Raw genomic sequence first — 27099 nt, 5'->3', positions numbered from 1 at the left:
TGCAGTAAGGAAATGGCGGTGGGTTGGGAGAATGGTTTTCAAGAGTGCCGGAAAGCAAAAAGCAGTTGCTTACATTGCCTAAGTACTTTAACCTGTCTGTAAATGATCTCTTTAATATATACACTTCCAAACTCTTTTCCGCTAGAAAAACCAATGAGAAGGATGGTACGAGATGGAATTGATTGATAATGGGTCATCTTAGCAACTTGGCAGAAAGCAGTCCGAAGTCACTTGCTGAATGTTGCAAACAGCTTTCTTGAATAAAGATGAGCAAATGTGTTTCTTAGTATCTTTTTGGCAGGTGGAGGATTTTAGGGAAAAAAATAAAATGTAGGCAGGGTTTAATTTTTACCTCCCTTTTACCAATTACATCATGCATTATTTTATGAAATGTGTTATATATATAGCATATTGCTTATAAAAAAGTATACTTTCTTTGGACAATAGTTGCCCATTTATCTGTAAAGTTTACTTTAAAATATTTTACATTTTTGTTTTATTTTTGTTCCCTCATCTCATAAAAAGTTTACTCCCAAATTGCGCGCAAATGCAAGCTGAATGAAGTAATTTATTTTCATTCTCAAGATGCCATAAAGCAGAAGGAATACTAAAAATAAAGCAAAACGGAATGTTCCCTCATCTAATAAACGTTTGTTTATGCTTTACTTTTTTTGTTCTGTTCATGCTACTGAATGAATCAATTTTTGCATGTTTAGAAAAAGCAGTTACAAAAAAGAGTCAATTCTGAAATCAATTAACTAGCAGCTTTGTAGTAAACAAAGAAGTATTCTGGATCCACTATGTTAAAGAGATATGAAAAACAATAATTTTAGGGAGAAAGCAAACAAAAGAAAACAAGGGAAGATTTTAAGTCTTTCCAATGTATTTTTGTAAAAACTGAAATACACTACCACTATTAACTGTTTCTATCATTTTCTATATAATTTTTACAGACCCTTGAAAATTGTGATGTCACTTTTTGTGACCCCCTGACAAGCAAAGTCAGTGGAAACTAGATTAATTTAACAACTGTATTACTAACTTAAAAGCTGCAGTGATTCACTCAACAACTCTGGCAAGAAAGATTTTTAAAAATCGGGCAAAACCCAATTATCTTTTTTAGCAATGGGAATTTTGAGCTCAACTTCAGATCGTGCAGAATGCAGCTGCGAGAGCAGTCATGGGCTTACCTAGGTATGCCCATGTTTCACCATCACTCTGCAGTCTGCATTGGCTGCTGATCAATTTCCGGTCACAATTCAAAGTGTTGGTTATGACCTTTAAAGCCCTTCATGGCACTGGACCAGAATATCTCCGAGACCGCCTCCTGCCGCACGAATCCCAGCGACCGATTAGATCCCACAGAGTGGGCCTTCTCCGGGTCCCGTCAACTAAACAATGTCGGTTGGCGGGCCCCAGGGGAAGAGCCTTCTCTGTGGCGGCACCGACTCTCTGGAACCAACTCCCCCCAGAGATTAGAACTGCCCCTACTCTCCCTGCCTTCCGTAAACTCCTTAAAACCCACCTCTGCCATCAGGCATGGGGGAATTGAAACACCTCCCCCGGGCATGTTCAATTTATGCATGGTATGTGTGTGTGTGCGTCTGTTAGTATATGGGGTTCTTTTAAATCTTGTATAAATTTTAAAGTTTTCTGATTATTTATGATTTGTTCTATCTTGTTGTGAGCCGCCCCGAGTCTTCGGAGAGGGGCAGCATACAAATCTAAATAATAAATAAATAAATAAATAAATTGTGGTTGTGGTTTTACCTGTACTCTGGACTGAAGTTATAAGTGATTTTATGGAGACATTTGATTGATACCTTGTATAAAAAATTTTTTTTCCTAAGGCTGCACCTTACAAGAGATACCAAGAAATAAAAAAGCTATTCATTTTGAAACCTTATGGGATGTCCTCTGAACATTTATTTACATAATCTGTCATGCCACAATATAGTCTACCAAACGGTGAAGTTATCTCTGTCAAGCGGTCCCAAGTAAATAAAGCATGCATAAACATCATTCATATTTGAAGGAATATTTCATACCTTACTGAATGAAATATTTAGTTATTCTAAGGAAATCATTTCAAAGATAGATCAAGCTTTTTGAATCCTTGTGAAAGACTTATTTCCCACAACTACTGTGTGACTGGAAAGTCATTAAATAAAAATATTATTCTTTCGTACCATAAGAAAACATAGTTTCTGAAATGAGTCGGAAAAGAGTTATGGGCCTCATACTAACTGATATATTGATCTGATTAGATTGGCATTTAGCCACCATTTTAAAATGCTGCAAGGATTCTATAAATAATATATTTTACTTAGTCAAAGAAAAATGGATATTGGTTGGCTAAATTTATAATATAAAAAAGCAAAAGGATATTATTTTGTAACTGCTGTTAACGTTAAAGGATTGCCTAAAAGAACTGGGATAATAAAGCAACAACATTACCTGGGTTGAGGAAGGAGCGAAATTGGATCAGGCAATTATTTTTACCCTCCATCCCCACCCCCCATTAGTCACCCAGCCACAAGTAGTTTTAGTCCAAAAAATTAATTGCAAAGTGAGCATAGAATGTTCACATCTGGCTGTGAACAAATATTATTCAAAGACTCTTAACTAAGAGCTGATCTTCTCTGGTAAAACAGAATTGCCCAGTTTTAATTCAAAATTATAAAACTTAGGATGTATCCTGGCATAAGAGATGCTCTAGATTTTATACCTGGTAATGATATTTTGTGTAAATCTGTAAAAATTAGGTTTGTAGGCACGTGGCATTTGTATTTTTTAAATTTTGTTTTGTTTTCATCTTTCTTGTTCTGTGTTTGCCCTCAGAGAGGGGCAGGATAAAAATCCAATTAATAATAATAATAATAATAATAATAATAATAATAATAATAGCGGTTTGCTTGCACCACTATTTATAGGTCAACACAGTTAGCCACCTGGAGCCTTCAGCAGCACACCCTGAAAGTAAACAAATAAAAGATATTTGTGTGATAGGAAATGGGTGTTTCTGGCTATATAATAACATTTTCATCTGATTCAGTCAAATATGAAACAGGTGTTTCTATGCTTCCCATTGGAAGTTTCTTTGAAACAAATATCAAACCTCAAAGCAGCTCAAATGGAATTGATATGCCTGTGAATCTTGACTTGCAAAATCAAACTAGATCAAACTCTCTTTCAAATGTCGATTCAAAATGTCAATTCAAAATCAAGATTGATTCACACAAACTTACAGTTCATCCCATCTGACTTGTTGAATTAAAAGCTATGTTGACTATCATATACAGTGTTCCCTCGATTTTCGCGGGTTCAAACTTCGCGAAAAGTCTATACCACGGTCTTTCAAAAATATTAATTTAAAAAACACTTCACAGGTTTTTCCCCTATACCACGGTTACCACGTCATATGTCATCACCAAACTTTCGTCTGCTTTTAATAAGTATTTTTTTAATTAAACTTTAATAAATAAACATGGTGAGTAATAATCTAAATGGTTGCTAACGGAATAGAAAATTGCAATTTAGGGGTTTAAAGTGTTAAGGGAAGGTTTGTGATACTGTTCATAGCCAAAAATAGTATATTTACTTTCGCATCTCTACTTTGCGGAAATTCGACTTTCGCGGGCGGTCTCAGAACACATCCCCCGTGAAAAGCGAGGGAACACGGTATAGCATATTTTTTCAATAAACATAACTTAAAAAGGAATAAAGCATACACACGTTTTATGGCTGTTAATTCTACTTTAGAGTAAAGTCAATGCCTGACTCACAAAGATATTAAAAAGAATAGGACCCAGAACAGACCCTTGTGGCACACCGCTTGTAACCAGGCTCTGCTCAGAATACTCGCCATTAACAACAACCCTCTAATATCTACGCTTCAGCCAACTGCAAATCCAGGGAACTATCCAGGGATTAAGTCCAATCTTCGCTAACTTATCTATCAGCTCTTTATGTGGAACCGTATCAAAGGCTTTGCTGAAGTCCAGATAGGCAATATCCACGGCACCACCTTCATCCAACACCTTTGTGACATAGTCAAAGAAATCAATGAGATTAGTCTGACATGATTTGCCTTCAGTAAAGCCATGCTACTTTGGGTCCAATAAGTTATTGGTTTTTAGGTGCTGATTTATCCTCTTTTTGAGTAGAGTCTCCATCATTTTAACTATAACTAATGTCAAGCTAACTGGCCTGTGGTTACTAGCTTCTTCTATACTGCCCTTCTTGTGGATAGGCACAACGCTGGCCATTCTCCAATTATCAGGAACATCTCTTGTTAAAAGGGATTGGTTAAACAAATCAGTCATAATAACAGATATGTTATTATGTTTTTATATAATTCAGTATATTTTAGGACATGATTTAAATTATCTGCATAATTACTTGGAAGTAATTTCCACTGACATAACATTTTTATGGTTTGTTTAAAAAACAACAGACTTTTCCTAAAAATTATTTAGCTACCTGTAGGGCAGTGATGTGTTTCAAAAAAATTTACAGACAGTTCTGTGAGCGTGGTTTAGTGGATGTGGCAGGGGAAGGATGCTGGAAAATCTCCATTCTTTCCCCACTCTGGGGGAAGGATACTGAAAAAATCTCAATTCCCTCAACACTCCAAGGAAAGGATACTGGAAAATCTCCATTCCCTCCCCAGTCCAAGGGAAGGATACTGGAAAATCTCCATTCTTTCCCCACTCCAGGGGTAGGATACTGGAAAATCCTCATTTCCTTTCGATCAACTGGGACTCTGGAGGCAGAGAAAACATAGGTGGGGCCAGAGTTTGAACTACTCAAAATTTCCTCTACTGGTTCTCCGAACTACTCAAAAATTCCACTACCAGTTCTCTGGTAACCTTTATTTTTTATTTAAAATTTTTGCAAATATGTTAACATTTATTAAGAGTAGATTAGATTAGATTTATTAGATTGGTATGCCGCCCTTCTCAGTAAGTAAGAGTGCTATCAAAGAGTAAACACTATGCAATCTCTGATGGATTACATTCCTCATTGAACAATGGCAATGCTAAACTTGTTAGCCCCTCATTCAATTATCTAATAAGGAGAGTGTACTCCTACACAGAAGAAAATAAGGATTCAGTACACACTAAATATAATGAATCAGTGTTTTCAGAAATGTGATATCTTTTTATTGTTTGTGTGTGAAAGAAAGAGAGCATGACAGAGAATTTGTCCTTTTTTGTTACACTTGTATCTCCCCTTTCATTCTTGGATCTGAAACAGTTTCCACTGGATTCCCAAATGATCTCTTACTAAATCCCATATCAGAATTAGAACTATTTATTTTTCATGTAAGGATGCTATTACCATATGCTTTCAGTTAATGTAGCAGATTGTCTTGCAATTATGGTCACACATTTTCTTTTTAAAAAATTATATAACATTCCTTTTTATAAGAATATCATTCATTTCCATTCAGCAGCTGTTTATGCATAATACAAAGAAAGTGCAAAAAAGTAAATAAAGCAAAATACTTCTTTTAAAAAAATGTTTAATTTGGAAGAAAAATTGGAAGAAATGCTTTTGCCAAGTGGAAATGGTTGGAGTCAGCATGAAGCTGATTTACTTGTTTTTTAAAATTATGAAGGAAAATCAAACGAGAATAGCTTGTCTTTCTTTTCCTTCCTTCCTTCCTTCCTTCCTTCCTTCCTTCCTTCCTTCCTTCCTTCCTTCCCTCCCTCCTTTCTGTATCTTTGTAGAAAAAGGTTGCAGTTCTGGTTTGTTTGATACAGGTCTACAGTGATCTCTCGGTTAGCGCGGGGGTTACGTTCCAAGACCTCCCGCGCTAACCGATTTCCGCGTTATACTGGATGCGGAAGTAAAACCACCATCTGCGCATGTGCGCCATTTTTTTCATGGCCGCACATGCGCAGATGGTGGAGTTTGCGTGTGGGCGGCGGGGAAGACCAAGGGAAGATTCCTTCAGCCGCCCAACAGCTGATCTGCTCCGCAGCGCGGAAGCAGCGAGGAGCCGAAGATGGGGTAAAGGCAAAGGGGAAACCCCATCTTCGGCTCCTCGCTGCTGCCGCGCTGCGGAGCGGATCAGGTGTTGGGCGGCTGAAGGAACCTTCCCTTGGTTTTCCCGCCAGATCACTTGCCGCTTGCCGCTTGCCAGTCCACGCCCCCCTGGATGAGCGGCCCCGCATGGCCCCAGCGCCGGACTCCGTTGCCGAACGCCGAAACCGGAAGGGGCGAGGTGGGGGAGAACGGGAGGCTCAGCATTCCGTCAGTCGCAGCGCTGGCTGTCAACTTTTCTTTTTAAAACTGGGCAGGAGCTGACTTGCCTTCCCAGTGCTAAAAAGAAAAGTTGACAGCCAGCGCTGCGACTGACGGAATGCTGAGCCTCCCGTTCTCCCCCACCTCGCCCCTTCCGGTTTCGGCGGTTTCGCAGCGCTGGCTGTCAACTTTTCTTTTTAGCACTGGGGAGGCAAGTCAGCTCCTGCCCAGTTTTAAAAAGAAAAGTTGACAGCCAGCGATTGTTCCGCTGCCGCCAGCATGGCCTGGCTGGCAGCGGAAGATGTAACGGAGCCCACGGGGGATTCGCCTTCCTCCCACCCACAGCCGAGACTGATCGTGGGCTCCTTCGCAACCTCGGAGAGCTTCCAGGGCATGAAAGCTCACGAAAACCAGGAAGCTCTCCGAGGTTGCGAAGGAGCCCACGATCAGTCGGCTGCCGGCGGGAGGAAAGCGAATGCCACGGGGCTGGGCTCGGCTCCCCCCTCGGCTCCTCCCCTTACCAGCCCCGCCGCGGAAGGCTCCATTCTGTTCCCTGCCGGCCCGATTGAGCGGCCGGCGGTCTCCATTCAGGGAACAGACGTCCACCCCCTCCTCGGAGTCCCCGGCACCCAGCGTCCCCACGCCGCCTCCACCTCCCGGTAATGCGCCCGACCTCTGCCTCTCTCTTTCTCTCTCATATACCACGCCGGCAACAGGGAGAGAAAGAGAGAGAGAACTAGCGTGGACTTATTTTTTATTTTTTAATATTTTATTTTTTTAATTAATATTTTTTGAAAAACCGCGTTGCAGCGTTTCGCGCTAATCGAGAACGCGCAAATCGAGGGACCACTGTATATACAAAAATATGGCTCCTACTAGAGTGACATTCTGCATAGACTAAATTATGTTCAGATACTGTATATGAACCTAGTTCTAAGTGTGTTTTGAGACAGAGTTCACATTAAAAAATGTGTAATCTTGTACCTGATTATTTTGCTGGGTAGTGCTAGCTCATCATTCAGTCTTGCACAGTAGCAACTTTCCAGCCTGTATACCTAAATATGAAGCTGTCTTCTGCATTTGATTCAGGAGGAAGTCAGTTTGTTCTGTGAGACTTTATTCCAGTACCATGTGCCTAAAACTGTAGCAATTTTCTGGCATAACAGAAGGCCTTCGCAACCTTCTTCTTCTGCAACTAAATCACTCATTTCATTTTGCTGGTGATCCATGTTTGATATACTTGCTACTCCAGGTGTCTCTTCCAAAAGTTGTCTATTAGTGCATAAATGCATACTTTTTCACATTTGATTGAACCGGTTATTGGAGCTGGCTGGTTCTGTGTTGAATGCCCATAATGGGATAAAGCTTCTATTCATAAGCAGAGAAGCTGGTGTTTGCCTTATTTGGAGGAGTTCACAAATCAGTCACCAGTAATTGCAAGGCAAATGCAGACACATGTATGGGAAGTGGGAATGGAGAAGGAATGTTGTAGTGTACATATAAGTGAATTCTATAAATTGGTATTTGATCAACAATAAATTAAAATCTCTATATCTGAAATAGGGTAGAAGTGAAATGAAAAAAAAAATAGTGGCCATCTCATTCCCAAAATAGCCATAGATAAAAGGTGAAACATTTCCCCTGTCCAGTCATTTCTGGCTCTAAGCAGTAGTGCTCATCTCCATTTCTATGCCAAGGGGACCAACATTGTCCAAAGATGTTTCAGTGGTCATGTGGCCAGCATGACCTAAATGCCGAGGCATACGGAACTCTGTTAACTTCCCACTGAAGTGGTACCTATTTATCTACTTGCATTTGCATGCTTTCAAACTGTTAGATTGGCAGGAGCAGGGACAAGTCATAAGAGCTTGCCCCATTGCACAGCATTCAGGTCTTGAACCCAGACTATCCTTTTTCCAGCTAATAAGTCCAGCATCCTTAACCACCGAGCTATCATTGCCCCTCTTAGCTATATATTAGCCAAAAAGAGGGCTATGAAAATATTTGCTGACCCTCGCATCCTGGACCCAAACTGTTTCAACTCCTACCTTCAAATCGTCACTCTAGAGCACTGCACACCAAGACCACTAGACACAAGAACAGGTTTTTCCCGAATGCCATCACTCTACTAAACAAATAATTCCCTCAACACTGTCAGACTTTTTACTAAATCTGCACTTCTATTTCTACTAGGTTTTTTTCTCATCATTCCTATCATCCCCTTCCTCTCACTTAGGACTGTATGTCTGTAACGTGTTGCTTATATCCTAAGATTTTTATTAATATTGATTGTTTCTTCATTGCTTATTTGACCCCTATGACAATCGTTAAGTGTTGTACCACAAATGTACATCTTGACAAATGTATCTTTTTCTTTTATGTACGCTGAGAGCATATGCAACAAGACAAATTCCTTGTGTGTCCAATCACACCTGGCCAATAAAAAATTCTATTCTATATACCACCTTGTAATATAGCATTCTTAGAAGAAGCTGAGAGCAGTTTGCTTTTAGGGAGGAGTGGGTTGTTTTTGGATTTACCTTTTTCTTAAAAGAAAATAATAAGATCCATCTATCATCTATTTCCCTTTAAAAAGATAGAACCCTTCATGCTAAAAGCGTGGAGCTACATTCATGTTACGACTGCTATGAGAAACTGGTGTTTTCCATATTAGTGTGTGATTACTTCTGTTTTGCTATTTCAATTTTTTTCCTCAAAATAGAGTTCTCAGAATTCTGCAATCCCACAAAACTACAATGAACATCTTAAAATGCTAATGTACACGGGTGTATAACTGCCCAAATACTGGTAATATATTTTTGTTACCTGAGATGTTGCTGAAACATTGTAGGCTTACAAAGGTAGAATTCCTCGAGTCAGCTCAACTCTTTGTAACCAGGAGAATGAACAACTGATCATGTAAATTCATTTTTCTCAGCTCATTTGAAAATCAAGAGTCCAGTTGTAAACATTTAAAATATTAAATGATGATGGAAAAATATTGTTTGCTAAATTAGTTTCTCCATTTTTTGGCAAAATAAATGGCTGTCTACAAATGAAAATACTAAGGAGTCACTGGGCCTATTCGTCCTCCTTTGTTCTTATTAATGAACATAATCTTACAGTGTCTTTATTGGGATCATTAAATCACTAGTTCTCCCGTCAATCATTTATTTATGTCTTCTTAATAGAACCATGGACTACAATAGTCAATATAAATCCATTTCCTGGAGCATAGCTCCATGCAGTGTTGGCTCTCTGCCATTGGAACAGTAACAATAGTGGCAGTAAAAGACAGGCTAACTACCTACCAAAGATAGCAACAGCACTTAGACTTATATACCACTTCATAGTGTTTTAAAGCCCTCTAAGCAACTTACAGAGGCAGCATATTTTCCCCAACAATCTGCATCTAATTTTACTGACCTGGGAAGGATGGAAGGCTGAACCAACCTTGAGCTAGTGAGGATCGAACTGCTGGCAGGCGGCAGAATTAGCCTGCAATACTGCATTCTAACCACTGTTGCCACCATGGCTCCTTATTCTAACCAATGCGCCACCACTTGGGAAAGATATTTGCCAAGTGACAAACTGTAAGGGATGTATCCCTGCTAAAAGTAGTAAAGAGCTCCTATCATTTATTATTAGTTGTTAGAATTTTGTATGTTTTACTTTTATTTGCCTCCTTTCGATTTCCACATAAGGATCTATTCTTCCATGCATGATGACTGTCCATGAGGACTACTTGCATTTTGAAGGAATGTCCCATGTATTAAAAGTGCTGTCTCTGCTTCTCTATACAAGGAGCTCATGAGGCACTGTGAACATACATGTATGAAATTCACAGAACTATTCATAGCAGAGACTATTTATAGCTTGTAACCTCATGAACAGCCAAGATGAAATTGGATCCCCCTTCACTCTTAGCTAAAAACACTTTTCTTTTTGCATGTCCTGGAAAAAAGCCAATTTACTAGTTCCATTAACTTAATAAGGTTTGACAGCCTACACAACTTTTCTCATAATCTTTCTAGGGGTTTAAATGTGATGCTGTAAAATCATTTGGGCAGCTTCTAAACTCATTCTGTTCCTACAGAAACAAATATCTGATCTTTGTGGCAAAATAAAGATGACTTACAGGGATTTTCTCTTTTCTTTCTATTTTTCTGATATAAATACTACATTTATATTTATATGAAGATATATTTAATATGTGCTTTTGAGAGACAAATTCAACATCATGAATGCTTGAAGAAATTGTTGATTGTAAATAATTATAGGCAGGAAAATTGTGAAAAAAGTTTATACAATGTCAACGTAATTATTTACAGAAGGTAAATTATTTGTGATTTATAATACATTTTAGCGGTTAGTGCCTGCTGAAACTTTTGTTGTGCTATTAAAACCCACAACCAGGCATGACATTTCAACAAAGTTCTCCCACTTACTGAAAAGGATAGTGTTGCAGAGTAATTTGTAGCCACAGGGTACTGGTTTTTTTACATGTTCCTTGATTCTTTCTTTTCTAAATAATTGCTTTTTCAAATGTTATAAATTCTACTAAATATATTAATTTTGAATGTGCTTAATAGTATTGCAATTTTTGCCTTTAAAAAGGCCATGGTTTATACAGGTGTCAGCAAACCTGGCAAATTTAAGACTTGGGGACTTCAACTCCCAGAATTCCCCTGCCTAAGGGATTCTGAGAATTGAAGTCCCAATGTCTTAAAGTTGCCAAGTTTGTAGACCCTTGAGCTCCAGAAATAGGTTAGCACTAAAAAAAATCAAGGGGCAATTTATTCAAGACTGGCAGATATGTTCATGGATGTCTTTAAATTGCCAACAAAGCTTTCTCAAACCAGTTTATTCTGGAACATTGAACTGTACCCTTTCACAATTTTGAGTGTTTAGCATAATCTTGGTAACAATGGGTTTTTATCAATATAGCTGATCATCAGCTTTTAGCCATTAGACCACCAGCTTTTAGCAAGCATAAGCTAATGGTTTAAAATAATAGGAGCTGTAGTTCAACTGCATCTTCGGAGTCATATATTTCCCACTCTTGCATTAATAACAGCAATTCTTCTATGTACATCAGGCAGATGTGATTTTTTTTTTACGTTTAATCCTTTGTTTTAAACATAAAGCAAGCCGTCAGGTAATGGAATCAAGATAGAGTGAAGTATCAGTCCCAGAGTCAGCTGAATCCATAATGACAGCTCAATACACCAAAAGTATTTCAGGGTAGTGTAACAGTTTTAGAAATACCAAGAATTCAGTCCTAGAGTAGTGCAAGGGATCCACGCAATCAATTACCTGAGTACTGAAAATAAGTAAACTGGATTATCTTCAGATGGTGAGCTGTATCACAAAGGTTATAAGCATTAATTAAGATGAAATGCATCAGTTTTCACTAAGGTTTGGGTTTACTCTGTGTTCTGTCGGGCTCTCTGGTAGAATCCTCCCAAAAATTCACAGGTACAAATGTCAGACATACACATGTTTGAAAATTCAAAACAATGTTCTTTATCATGAAAATTCACTTAAACTAAGCCCTCTTTTGGTACAGCAAAGAGCACTCGTCTCCAAACAAACTGGTAATTTATACAAGTCCCTTATCAGTCCTGTGATACGTAGCTTGCAGCTGTGAGGCAATTCAAAGTCCTTATTTCACAAAGTGAAACACACTTTGCTCTGGTTTAGTTTCAAAGCAGGGAAAAATCAGCACACAAAAAGTCAGTCAGTAAAGCAGTCATGAAACACAACGATCAGATAATCCTCCACAATGGCCAAACCCATAGGCTGCTATTTATAGCAGCCTCACTAATTACCACAGCCCCACCCAACCACAGGTGGCCTCATTTTCTTTGATAATAATCTCTCAGTTGTTGCTGCCTATGCATCGCTCTCCGCATGCGTGGCTGTATCATTAACTCTTGTTCTGAATCCAAGGAGGAGCTAGATAATTGATCTCCTTCTGAGCTGTCTGCCACACTCTCCTCCTCCCTGTCACTCATATCTTCTTGGTCAGAGGAGCCTTCATCTTCAGATTCTACCAGGGGGAAACCAGGCCTGCAGCATGTGGATGTCTCCCCCACATCCACAGTCCTTGGGGCAGCAGCTGGGCCAGAGCTAACCACAACACTCTGGAACAATACTGAAGCCTGAATTTCCAACAACTCTATTTTAATTTTTTTAATTTTATTTTTATGCCGCCCTTCTTCTTAGACTCAAGGCGGCTTACAACATGTTAGCAATAGCACTTTTTAAACAGAGCCAGCATATTGCTCCCACAATCTGGGTCCTCATTTTACCCACCTCAGAAGGATGGAAGGCTGAGTCAACCTTGAGCCGATGTTTGTGCTAGTTGAGCTGTGTGAAAGAGAATTGAACTATGCATGTGTGTGTCACAGCTCAGTTCAGTTCTGAATAGGCCACGGCCCAGTAGTGAGCTGCAACTTGAGGATTTGGGATCCCTTGTATAGTATGCTAATACATATTATATTGTAGTCTCACAATAAACAAACATTTAGGAGCCTAGGCCAAGGAGCATATTTTACCCCGGTGAACTGTCCATGTAAACATTGAAGCTCCATGAAGCGACTCAGCTCCAGGGGATTGAAATATCTTCTGGAAATATTGGAGTGTGTTTGTGTATATCTGAGACAGTAGGTCAAGGTATGAAATCCCATTAAGTGCATGTAATTCCACTTTGATGCTGGATGGAATACTTTGTTAATGCAAACAGTAAAGTCAAGATTGTTGAAAGATGAAGATAACAACTAATATATGTAAACAGGGTTCCTAAAGAAAATGCATTCATAAATCCTTATAACTTCAGTTTACAAATATTGAAATATCAAAATATGACAACTTGGATGTTATAATTTTATTGCATCAATGTAATTCAGAGTCTCAAAATTTGTTTCACGTTAAGAAGGTGCCAGTTATTACACTATAGGACCCTAAAGCAGTGTTTCCCAACCTTAGCAACTTGAAGATATTTGGACTTCAACTCCCAGAATTCCCCAGCCAGCAAATGCTGGCTGGGGAATTCTGGGAGTTGAAGTCTAAATATCTTCAAGTTGCCAAGGTTGGGAAACACTGCCCTAAAGGACAATTCTTCCAATGCATAATGGCTGTTTTTCTCTTTGCACACTGTCATCAACAACTTTGAGTGACAACCTAGGAATGCAACTACTTTCTGGTGGCCACCTCCAAGGACAAATATGGTCAGGATTTATTACTAACCCTTTTAACAACAGGCAACCCCTTTTTTGTTTTCCCAGCCTATTTAATAACAACTGTCTTGCTGGTACAGATCCTTTTTTATTTTATTTCTGATGCTTTTTTTTTGCTGTATGGCAGCTGCTTTAATTGTTTATTTAACTTATGTATTTTTAGTTGCTTTGGGAATTCAATTTATACAGCTGCCTTAAGTTTACATTTTTCAGACACTCATTTTGAAATATTTTGTATGCCACCCTGGAAAAAGCTTGTTTTGAAGGGTGGTGTGTAGGTTCTTGAAAAAGCAAAATAAATAAAATCTGTGTTTATGTTTATTTGGACTAGAATTTATTTTTGTCCTTCAAAAAATATATTCAGTGTATCTGATAAATAAAATAATAGAATGTTTGAACTATTGGCTCCAACAGGCTGATTAAAAGCAGAATAAAATGACACAGATTTTATACTGGGGGAAAATAAAAGGATATATTCAGAATCAACAAAGCAACTAATTCTCTTCAGAAGACCATTTTATGCTAAACACCCCCGGCCACTTCACCAAATCTTCATACTTTACATGGACAGGCTTATGTGGGAGAAGATATCCCTTCAAATAGGGGCCCATTCTCTTTTACAGGAATTTGGTGCGTAATGGAATTTGTTTGGACATTCCTGTAGAAATAGGTCCTGAAATACCTCTGTTTCATTAAGAAGAATGTAATCTACATAAAATAGGTAAACACAGAGAGTGAGATCACCCACATACCATTTAATTCAGATAAGTAACTGGAAGTCCTCTGCTTTCAAGAAGAGACGTAATGATTACCCAGACTGTATTATGAGCTCATTTTGGGAAGGGCGAGCCACTCATTGAGGTCTTTTAATTCTGGAATTATTTTTGTTTTGTATATGTGTTCTTTAAAAAAAAATAAAGTTTGCTTAAGAATTATTTTAATTTGGTAAGGGACTCTGAAAGCCCCATTAATATTTTAATAAATTAATTAAAATAAGACCAATAAATAACATGATTCAATGTATTCCATTAAACTCAGCAGGGCTTATTTGTAAAAAAAAAAAAAAAAAGGCATACTGTAAAAAACATAAAGACATTTCATTATCTCCACTTTTAGACTCAGGATAAAGAATTAAAAATGACATATTTTCATCGGGTTTATTTTAAATGTGCATATTTACAGTAAAGTCAAAAAATGTACTGTATATCCTTTCTTGAATAAGTATATATCCTGAAATAACATTACTTCCCATTATTCTAAGCAATCTGAGGCAAAAATAACATAATTAACATAATAAAAGCAATTGAATTCAGTATTTGTTATTTCATTTTACTTTTTCATTGATATATTTAGGATAATCTTTAGCTTTTAATAAAGCTTGGCTAGAAAAATGTCTCAATATTTTAATATGAAAATTGTTGATTTGCTTGTTCACATATCAATCTTGCATAAGTAAAGGGGAGAGCACTAACAAGTAAGGGGAAAAAATAAATCAAAAGAGGAAAATATTCTCAATGTTAAAATCATTTGCAAGTGTTTCTTCCACATAGTTAACACAATTTGCTTTCTCTTTGCCCAGAAACACGATAGTGCTCTTGGGGGAAAGAAAGATTATGTCCAACCTGCACTGTAAAACCTTTTGCTGGCAAGATTATACTATTTATATGCCAAGAGTACATTTTTCAGTCTCATGTAACCATTCATTATTCCAGATTCTGAAAGAAAACAGAGCTATACTGTATATATAATCAAGATTGATTTTTAAAAATTGGGTGAGGGATCTCTGAACATTGGTTATCTTGAGAATACAGGTTCTAGTTTTGGATCCTACATACTGAAATATCCTTGCATAAAATGGCTTATTATGACCCTTGAGTTTATGCTATTCAACTTCATCTTGGACGATAAAACTGTGTGTGAGTGAGAGGCAGGCAGACAGAAAGAGAGAGTACAGTATAGTTTATTGTAGTAATAAAAAAAACCAGTGTTATAACAAGAAGCTTTTCTTCATGTGATAAAAATTTAGATATTTCATAATGCTTTGGTTACAAAAAAAATGAACTTAATTGGGACCAGAATTTATATTGTTAAGGGAATCATGCCTGAATTTATGACCTTTTTGTCACAGTTGTTAAACAAATCACTCCCGCCATTGACGTGGCTTGTCAGAAGCCTTTTGGGAAAGTCGCAACTGGTGATCACATTTATTTATTTATTTATTTATTCATTCATTCATTCATTCATTCATTCATTCATTTATTAGATTTGTATGCTGCCCCTCTCCGAAGACTTGGGGCGGCTAACAACAATGAAAAGACAATGAAAACAAATATAATATTAAAAATAATCTAAAAAACCCCAATTTAAAGAACCACTCATACATACATACAACCATACCATGTATAAATTCTATAAGCCTAGGGGGAAGTGAAATTTCCATTCCCCCATGCCTGACAACAGAGGTGGGTTTTAGGGAGCTTGCGAAAGGCAAGGAGGGTAGGGGCCACTCTGATATCTGGGGGGAGCTGGTTCCAGAGGGTCGGGGCCGCCACAGAGAAGGCTCTTCTTCTGGGTCCCACCAAACGACATTGCTTAGTCAATGGGACCCGGAGAAGGCCAACTCTGTGGGACCTAACCGGTCGCTGGGATTTGTGCGGCAGAAGGCGGTCCCGGAGATATTCTGGTCCGATGCCATGAAGGGTTTTATAGGTCATAACCAACACTTTGAATTGTGACCGGAAATTGATCAGCAACCAATGCAAACTGCGGAGTGTTGGTGTAACATGGGCATACCTTGGGAAGCCCATGATTGCTCTCGCAGCCGCATTCTGCACAATCTGAAGTTTCTGAACACTTTTCAAAGGTAGCCCCATGTAGAGAGCATTACCGTAGTCGAACCTCGAGGTGATGAGGGCATGAATGACTGTGAGCAGTGAGTCCCGGTCCAGACCTTGGGACATACAGCCATCATAATGCATCAGAATTTTGATCATGTGACCATGGGGATGCTGCAATGTTTACATGTAGAGGCAAAGACCAGTCATAAATCACTTTGTCCAGTGTAACTTTTAACAATAGCTAAATGTGTTGTTATAAGTCAAGGATATTCTATGTAAGTCTGTATATTCTATGAGGAAGACGCACTTCTGCTTGTAGAAGTACGTGTTTTTCACTTACGTGCTGCTCACAAAAACTCCTTAGAAGAGTTCCCTAATTCTCTAAAGCCCCTTTCAGAGAATGTGGGTTTTGTGTCATTCAGTGTGATAAATCAACACATGCAATAGAATCTGTGGAATTATGGCAGGAGACCCTACCCAAATAAGACCATCCACTGAAAATACCTCTCCTGCTGAGGCAGATTCTATGCAGCCATTAAATCTATTCTAGTATGTTGGGCGTCTCCTTCACAGTAGATTTCCTTCAATGAGCCATCTAACATCATTCCCTTTATCTTCCTCTACTCCCACATTTGAATTTATCCCTGTCCTAAGAGAATGGCATTCAATAAACTGTGGAGAATTTTCCATCTATTTTATTCCATTATAGCCCTTTGAGCAGTTGAGTCTGTACCTGTTTATTGATTATACAGCTAAGGTTGCTAATTTTTACTCAATTGTTCAATTGACGATTGTTCAAAAGACTGCAGTAGAGCAGACAGAAAACACAGTTGGGGTTTATGCTTTCACTATATATCATTTCTAGATAGGATTCAATTTTTTTTACTACTGGTTATGTGGGAGTGGCTTGGTGGGCGTGGCCAGGGAAGCATACTGTAAAATCTCCATTCTCTTCCCACTCTAGGGGAAGATTACTGCAAAATCCACATTTCCTCTAGCTGGGATTTTTGAGTCAGATAATAGATGAGGGCAGGGCCAGTCAGAGGTGGTATTTACTGGTTCTCCAAATGTCCACTACCGTTTCTCCAGAACTGGTCAGAACCTTCTAAATCCCACCTCTCGTCCCCTGTCCAATTGTCTTTCCTTTATCTCATATATCATATATATTTTCTTCCTTTCATATATCATTTCCTCTATTTTTATATTTTTCTTTATATATATTACCTCATGTCTATTCTCTACTATATGTATTGTGTATTGGACAAAATAAATAAATAAAAATAAATAAAATAAAAAGATTATTCTAATGATCTCCTAGCAGCTGTCCTCTATCCCAGTGTTCCCAACCTTGGCAACTTGAAGATATTTGGACTTCAACTCCCAGAATTCCCCAGTCAGCGAATGCTGGGTGGGGAATTCTGGGAGTTGAAGTCCAGATATCTTCAAGTTGCCAAGGTTGGGAAAAACTGCTCTATTCTTCTTTCTATTTCCTGATTTGTGTATACAACGATGCTCTTAGGTCTGCTCTGGACTTTCCAGAGTATTTGCATGTCTCCTTATAATGAAGGGATCTTCACTGGCTTCCTATTTAAGCCAGCATCCAATTTAAATTGCTAGCTCTTAAGTGGTCATAACCTTCCTGGTACCTGTCTCCCCTCCTTTTTCCCTACAATCCTGTTTATTGTTTAGCTTCTTGTGAGCAGGGCCTTCTCTCAGTTTCTTGCTGCAGGATTACAGTCTCCAAGTCTAGATATTGAAATGTCATATAAAAAAACTCTTCCTTGAGTCAGACCAGAAACAGAATAACAGAGTTGGAAGGGACCTTAGAGGTCTTCTAGTCCTTGCTTAGGCAAGAAACCTACGCTACCTCTGTTGACTTCACCCAATTCCTAAGAGGTTAGTAAGGGGCGTACTGTGCCTTCGGTCCCCTATCCTAATGTTTCTCTCTTACTAGTATCATGTATATGTATACTACCAATACGCACTTGACTAAATAAATAAATAAACAAATGGTTACTCAATATCTTATTTAAAACTTCCAGTGTTGGAGCATTCACAACTTTTGGAGGCAAGCTGTTCCACTGATTAATTGTTCTCACTGTCAGGAAATTTCTCCTTAGTTCTAGGCTGCCTCTCTCCTGTTTAGTTTCTCCTTAGTTCTAGGTTGCTTCTCTCCTGTTTAGTTTCCACCCATTGCTTCCTGTTCTATTCTCAGGTGCTTTGGAGAATAGCTTGACTTCCTCTTCTTTGTGGCAACCCCTGAGATATTAGAACACTGCTATCATATCTCCCATAGTCCTTCTTTTCATTAAACTAGACATTCCCAGTTCCTGCAACCGCTCTTCATATGTTTTAGCCTCCAGTTCCCTAATCATCTTTGTTGCTCTTCCATGCACTCTTTCTACAGTCTCCACATCTGACCAGATCAGCTGGTCCTCAGTTATCAAACCAGGTTGCAAGCACCAGTACAATACAAGATTGTTAGGTCAAGGTTAAGAATACAAGCATGTCATTTTTTTTTTTAAAAAAAAAGATGTTTATATTATAATTTAGCATTTTCCTAACTGCAAACAAGTACAGCTGTCATCGCTTCTTCCATCTCAAGAAGAAATCTCTAGCAAAGCTGGAGTGATGTGGAAAAGAGAATGATGGGCATGGTTTTTCCCCTTGCCTGCATTTATCCCGTTCCAGCAATAGCCCTTGCATCTCCCTTGTTTTACAAGTTGGCATCCTTAAAGGGCTATTGGGTTCCAGTTGCATGCATTTGCATGCTTTGTATAATTTGCCATAAAGGTTTTTTTTAAAGAAAACCATGCATATCCCTTGTATCTTTCAATACATCATGTTAAAGGAGGCCCAACTGAAAAAACCAAGATAAAAATGTAGGATAATAGAATGGGAGCCTTCAAGACAATAAACAAACTGTCTTCGGATGATCCATAGTGCTAGAGGAATTATCTCTAATGTGTTGGCATTAGTTCTACAGTTGCCTGATAAAGATTACATTGAGAAAGCATTCTGCTATTAAAAGCCCTCTTCCCCCCTCCTTCACTGAAATATAGCCTGACATTCAAAACCAGAGGCCTGCTTTTACCAGGTATTTCTTTATAAAAGAGATCCTAATCTCAATAAGATAAACTGCTTAAATAAAACTTGGTGAAAGAACAGGCTGAATAGCAGATTATGCACTAACTATATTTAAAAAGTCTGCTTTTCAACAATTCTGTACTTGTATCCTCAAGGAAGTTGTTGTTTTAGACGTTATCCGAGCATGCATTGACTTGGAGTCTGTTTAATTTTTTAAATATTAATTAGTATTGTATTGAAAAAAGTTGCTTTAATTTTATGTTTATAGGCAAAAATTAGCAAGGAATCAGTAAACAGAACTTTTTCATCTTCCTAATCCTTTTTTCACCTCTAGCTTCATCTTAGCCATCTCAAAACTGCAGTGCGTTGCATAAGAAGTGCAGGTGGCACAGATCAAGTCCATTCACTCAAGGCTGAAAAACAAATGCATATAAACCACGGGTGTCAAATTCACAGCATCACATTACTGTCATGTGACATTTTGTGAGGTTTTGTCCGTCTGCGGAGCGGGGATGGATGTAGCCTGTGCATGACGCATCTAGCCACGGGCCACCAGTTTGACACCTCTGATGTAAAGATAAATATATATGTGCCATTTTAAAGAGAAGGAGAAACGAAAACCACTTTTAACCTCCTATTTTATTTTTGTGTAGGTCTGCTTGACTCAAGAAAATTATCTGCTGTATAGCTCTTCCAGTAGTAAAAAAACCCTTAAGCTCCATGCTATCACAATTGTTCCTTTTAAAGTAAAGATGTTTGTTGGTTCACTCCCCACTTACAGCTAGTCTTCGACTTAAATGGTTCATTTAATGACCATTCAGAGTTACAGCAGTACTGAAAAAAAGGGATTTATGATTGCTTTTCACACTTACGACTCTTGCGGTATGATCAAACTTGCGGTATGATCAAAGTGCTTGGCAACTGACTCCATATTTATGTCAGTTTCATGTGATCACCTTTTGTGACCTTCTAACAACAAAGTCAGTGGGAAAGCCAGATTTACTTAACAACTGTATTATTAACTTAACAACTATAAATGGTGCAAAACTCACTTAAGGACTACTTTGTTTAGCAACAGAATTTTTGGTCTCAATTGTAGTCATAGGTCAAGGACTACCCGAATTAAATAATCTGAGGTAGAGAGACAAAATTAATATATAATTTTGTGGAAATCTTACTAAAATTTTAGCGTCAAATAATTTCTATGATAATGTCTTATAAACTCATTTTAGCCTTAAATTTATGAACAAATCAAGATACTCAATATCCTTCAGTAATTAAATAATTAGTCTTGCTATTATACTATACTATATATTTTTCCTAACATTCATGAATCGTTGCAACATTTAAAACTACCATACTTCAATTTCTGTTGTTGGATTTCTTAATGCAAATTAAATTATATTTAATTTCAAATAAACTAGTATAGTTTGAATTAAGGTTTTTCAAAAAACTAAATTTGCATGGTCTGAAAGTTAACAGCGCAGCAAAAAAATTCAAAGAATCCTACAATTAAAGTGCTTCTATTCAAGTCAGATCAGTATTTCAAAGTTTTTCCTACAGATTATCTTTATTTATACAAATCTCATTCTGGGTAAGAATATTGAATACATATGGTTAAAATTGGGGTTTTCTGCATAACTTTAATTTGTTTGTTTTTTTCATATATTGAGTTTTTTAAAAATTCTGGATTTTTAAAAATGTTTCAGCAATTAAGAACAGTATAGCATAACTTTATTTAGAAAATATACAAATAAATAAATAAATAAGTAACAAATAAATAATATATGGGGGTGGGGGTATATTCATTCTTCTAATGAAGTGGCATGGTTTCAGTAATATATTAACTTTAAATGGATCTAACTTGCAAACAATTGTGAAAAGTGTTAACATTTTTATTGATAATTACAGTATTCAGCTTTAGAATATTTACCTAAGCCAAATATAACTAAACAAATTCAATAATGTCTTGCTGAAAATTATACTCGTTGGGTGAATATTAAATAACTCTGAAATATTTTCCTTTTAGAAAAATCCCTATATTTGTTTTTAAATAGGGACAAATATAGGCATAGAAATCTAAATATAGGCATAGAAATCAAATAAATAAATAATATAATATATGGGGGTGGGGGTATAATTTTTTTATTGTTTTTCACACCTTACAGAGATTCCAATTTACATACCTCAAATTAAAATATAATACAATACAATATCAAATGCCAATTTCTTAGTCAAATTAATCAAATTTTTGTAATTATTTATCCAGTTATTTCTGGTATATATCATTCATCCTGTGCTACCTCCTTTTCAAATGCTATCATCCGGATTTTAGATAATGTTCTTCGCTTTCATTGATATTTAAAGTGTTATAGCTATCTAAATTTCTCTTGACTATTTGCTGTTTTTCCTAACTATGCCATCGTGCTTCCGTCCCTTTCTAGCATTCTTAGAAAACACATTCCTACTTTCATTTTTTAAAAAAACCCTCATTTTATCATAACTGCCCTTAACAATAGAAAATATCTAAATTTACGTCTCTTTAAAAGCTCAGGAAGGCAAGGAAAGAAAGAAAGAAAGAATAAAAGGAAAAAGGAAAGGAAAAGGAAGAGCAGAAAAGAATAAGAAAAGGAAAAAGTCTTCATATCGTATTTATTTATTTATTATTTATTTATTTATTAGTTGGACTTATATGCCGCCCCTCTCCGAAGACTCGGGGCGGCTCACAACAAGTAAAACAGTCACAACAATCCAATTAATTAAAATATTTAACGATTTAAGAAAACCCCATGTAATAGCAAACACACACACAAACATACCATATATAAATTTAACGTGCCATGGGGAGATGTTTAGTTTCCCCACGCCTGACGGCAAAGGTGGGTCTTAAGGAGTTTTCGGAAGGCAGGAAGAGTAGGGGCAGTTCTAATCTCCGGGGGGAGTTGGTTCCAGAGAGCTGGTGCCGCCACAGAGAAGGCTCTTCCCCTGGGACCCACCAACCGGCATTGTTTAGTTGACGGGACCCGGAGAAGGCCCACTCTGTGGGACCTAATTGGTCGCTGGGATTCGTGCGGCAGGAGGCGGTCTCGGAGATATTCTGGTCCGATGCCATGAAGGGCTTTAAAGGTCATAACCAACACTTTGAATTGTGACCGGAAATTGATCGGCAGCCAATGCAGACTGCGGAGTGATGGTGAAACATGGGCATACCTAGGTAAGCCCATGACTGCTCTCGCAGCTGCATTCTGCACGATCTGAAGTTTCCGAACACTTTTCAAAGGTAGCCCCATGTAGAGAGCCCCATCTTAATCTATACATAGGAGAAAGGGTTATTATTAGAAATTTTAAAACACATTTCCTACTCAATTCATTTATTTCACTTCTTTCATTATATCAGTATGTCATTTCTACTTTAACAAATCAAAATAAATATAAAACATTATTACTCCATTATTTTATGCAAAAAGCATCCTCCATTTAAAAAAAGAAAAAATAAATAATATATACTCACATGCATAAATGCAGATCTGTATAGAAGCACAAAAGAAAAAGAAAGCAAATTAATTCAAAATTATTTAACATATTCCATCCAGACAATAATTAAGATCATTCAGAATAGGAAATTCAAACTTTAAGCAAAGTATAAACTTAATATTTGGAATATCCTGCCTTTAAATTTAGTGTGACAAATTTATTTTATGCAGTAAGAATATAAAGTGTATATGGAATCTATTACTTTATTGTAGCTTTGTAAGAATTTTTCAAAACATTTTGATATAATGAATTATTTATGTATGTATAATATATATGCATGTATATACATATACATGCACACACATACATACACAGAGTGAGTGAGATACATACATATATACATACACAAAAGTATGTATGGGAAATATTAAAATAATAAACATGATACTTTTAAATTATATTTCTATTGTTTCTGTGCATTAAATTGATTTTCTCTGGGACTCGTTATTCAAATACATAAGCAGCTTGCATGCATACTGTTTGTTTTAGTTGAAAAAAATGATGGTTTTGCATCCAGAGAGTGAAACATTGACTTAGCGTCTATGAGTGTAAACAACTAGGACAGTGATGGCTAACCTTTTTGGCACCGAGTGCTGAAAAGGGAGCATGCGTGCGTGACACCAAGTACCAAAAAGGGAGCATTTTTCGCATGCTCATCTGGGCCACGACCAGGAAGAGAAGCTGCCCAGAGGGCATGCACATGCCAGAAAATGAACCTCTGGTTTTTGGTGCATGGATGTGTGTTAGCCAGAACGTCTTCCAGTTACTGCCACGCATGTGCATGCGCCGATCAGCTGATTGTCCTCTACACATACACACCAGAAACTCAGAAGAGGCTCAGGTGATGCCACCTGTGCCAGGCGACATGTCTCCATATGCAATTTTAGGTTCGCCATCACAGAACTAGGGCATCTTTTCTGTAATTATTATGCCCGTGCTTGCATTAAAATCCACATGGACTGAAAAACACTTTTAAATAAATTACTTTTGTGAAAAGTTATTCACTTGGACATTCACATTAGTCGAGCCCTGCCTTGTTGAGATGGACTTCCTCCATTAACAGAAAATCAAACAGTCCTAATAGTGAAAAGACTAGACTACTGCTACTTAGAGCTTGGTGGATTCAATAGCGGACGTGTGAGGCCTAGGAAGTATGATAAACGAACAGATATGCTTTCCCTATATGACGATGGAACTCCGGAAAAAAAAGGATCAGACTTCTATAAGGCCTGGGAGCAATGGTATCAGTGGATATCTAGAATACGAAACAACTAAAAATCTGTCTAAAAATTAACAAATCTGAGTTCAAGTCTACTGTTATACTTACACAATTAGTAAAAAATCTAATCATATGTTAATCCTAACTCTTACATCTTTCACTATTTTCATTTCCTTTATTTACTGCTTAATAAAAAAGATAAGTCATTAAAATCAAGGTCTGCTATTGATGCAGACAACTCCCTCCCTACCCCATTTCCTTCTTCTTATTCAATCCCTACCCCTCTAAATACTATTTTTTTTAAAAGTACAACCTCTTACTAACCTAAATATATTATATACCCGACAAAATTACAGTAGGACTAATTATATTTAAATGTTTCAAATAGACTTATCAAGCAACATAAGGTATAGATAATAAAGATGCTCATTGCAATGTAAACTAAGACCGAAACATGAATAGAACTAATGTAATAATGTGAATCGTTGTATAATAATGTATATATATTAAGGAATATAACGGATCTTTGTAATTTTTCGCAATTCTTATTCTCAAACCAATATAAATGTATTTTCCTTTAAAAAGAAAAAAGGAAAAAAAAGGAAAGCATTTGCAATGGACAAAGTCGGTAGACACTTCTGGAGCAGTAGTTAAAGCTCATCCAGTAGAGAAGGATTGGTCTAAGAAACATTGAATCAGGTTCATTCAACTCATTTGAATGTTACTAATCTAACAGCTGTGGTGGTGCAGTAGTTAGGATGCGATATTGCAGGCTACCTCTGCTCACATTGCCAGGCGTTTGATTCCCTCAATCCTGACCGACTCAAGGTTGTCTCAGCCTTCCATCTTTCGGAAGGTCGATAAAATGAGGAACCCAGTTTGTTGGGGAGAGGGTATCAAAATGCTGTAAACCACTTAGAGAGGGCTCTGAATCAGTATATAAGTCGATGTGCTATTCCTGTTGCTATCCTTATTCAGTAACGGAACTGAGAACACTTACACAGGGTTGCTACTGTGATTTGGTCTCTTTAATAGGTAGGTGCCTCTCTCTTGTCTTTCATCAGTATTAAATGAAGCAAAGATTATTACTGTACTTTGAATGAATAGGACAGTCTTGCTTGACACACATCCAGCCAAATGCATATTAGAAGACCATGCAAAGACAGTTCCCTTTTGTTAGAACAGGAATGATAGGGATTTTTTTTTTAATAATATGATTCCATACTTGATGCCAAACAATAATTCACTTGAGGACTGGAGCAGATTGGCATGTGACACAAAATTGAGGCATCCCTATTAAACCAATATTTTAAATTAATTGTTCTAGTAATCCAACTGGGATTAGTGGCAATGGCATATTCACAAAGTATACTTTTTTTTGTCTATTTGGTACTGTGCTGATATGTTATTTCTTGTAAGGGCTGGTTTTATATTCTTCGCTTTGTGATTACAGTGAAATCAATGTGCCCTTTTCTTTAGAGCTTTCAGATACTTGGCTAATGCATCATGCAAAGAATATTAGCTTTGGCTGCGTCCCAGGCCTTAGCCTCAACCAACAGCCATCTAAAATCTTTGCCCTTTTTGAAGTAACTGATGGTGTCTTCAAAAAGAGTAGGGAAGATTAAGTGAGCCGGGATTTTTTTTTCATGACTTAATATTGTTTGTTTATTTTTTCATTATTTATATTTGTATGCTGCCCTCTCCAAGAAGGACTCTGGGTGCTAACAGTAGTCATAAAATACAGAAACTACAAAATATAACAACAATAACAACAACACAGTGAAATATAATACTCTAAAAAACCACGCATACGAACAGTCATTCCTAGTTCCAGGCCTGCCAGTAAAGCCAGGTCTTGACAGCTTTCCAGAATACCAGCCAAGTAGAGATAGTACAGATCTCTGGTGGCAATTGATTCCAAAGTTTCAGAGCCGCCACAAAGAAGGCTCTTCCCCGAGGTCCCGCCAGCCGGCATTGTTTGGCAGACAGGACCTGGAGAAGGCCAACTCTGTGGGCCCCCTACTGGTCGCAGCAAGGTATGAGGCAGGAAACGGTCCTGTAGATAGTCTGGCCTTGAGTCATTTAGGGCTTTAAAGCACCTTGAATTGCCTCCCCAGATCTACTGGTAGCCAATGCAGCCCGTGTAAAGTTGGAGCAATGCAGGTGTATCTTGGTACGTCCGTTATTGCACACGCTGCTGCATTTTGCACCAGCTGAAGTCTCCGAACGCTCTTCAAGGATAGCCCCATTGCAATAGTCAAAGCGCGAGTTTGTGAGCCACTGTGCGGAGCACCTCCTGGTCCAGGTAGGGCCGCAACTGGTAGACAAGATGAACTTGTGCAAAAGCCCCCCTAGCCAAAGCTGAGAGATATTGTTCTAACTTCAGGTATGGATCTAGGATATCCATTGTGAAAGGTAATTCAGTTGCAGCATAAATAATAAATAATTTTCACATGGTTTTTAGTTTTGCCTTCGTCACCCTTCCTTTTTTTTTCTTTATAGTTTGAAAGAACATCACCGTTCTGCCATTAAAGTGATACGCCGCATGCAATATTTTGTGGCAAAGAAGAAATTTCAGGTGAGTTGTTCATAAAGTACTTTTTTTTAAAGGAATCCCCTTTTTTCTCTTTTTCCCCTGTTCTTGCTTCTTTTCAGTCTTAAACAAGGAAAAGCCAGGGAAATTCATTTTAATATTGATGAGCTACTGCTACTCTTCTTTGTTCTTCGATAGGGTGACTGTTTATCAGCAAGTTAGTCAACTGTGGATGTAGTGGGAACAGGCTAAATTTCTGAAATGCAGCCTGAATTAAAATGTTATTTTCTGCTAATGGACTTGACCTTTCCCCTTTTGTTATCTCTGTCTCCTTCCAATGCAAACATTCTCATGTGTCTTCATTAATTCTGAGCTGCGTTGTTGGCCTGATTTAAT

At 37.6% G+C, this 27099-nt stretch overlaps 1 protein-coding gene across 3 annotated transcripts in view; it reads left to right on the top strand.

The window, feature by feature from the left end:
- The window catches only part of KCNQ1 (potassium voltage-gated channel subfamily Q member 1), a 459783-nt gene that overhangs the window by 272423 nt on the left and 160261 nt on the right, over positions 1–27099 (top strand). For all 3 annotated transcript variants that reach the window (XM_070764765.1, XM_070764772.1, XM_070764756.1), the window contains one exon: positions 26673–26748. In XM_070764765.1, coding sequence (XP_070620866.1) covers positions 26673–26748 — 76 coding nt within the window. The remainder of the gene's footprint in view (positions 1–26672; positions 26749–27099) is intronic.

Source organism: Erythrolamprus reginae, chromosome 1 (assembly GCF_031021105.1).
Source record: "Erythrolamprus reginae isolate rEryReg1 chromosome 1, rEryReg1.hap1, whole genome shotgun sequence".
Classification (NCBI taxonomy): Eukaryota; Metazoa; Chordata; class Lepidosauria; order Squamata; family Dipsadidae; genus Erythrolamprus; species Erythrolamprus reginae.
The sequence above is the reverse complement of the archived record's forward strand: the minus strand, read 5'-3'. Positions and strand labels throughout refer to the sequence as shown.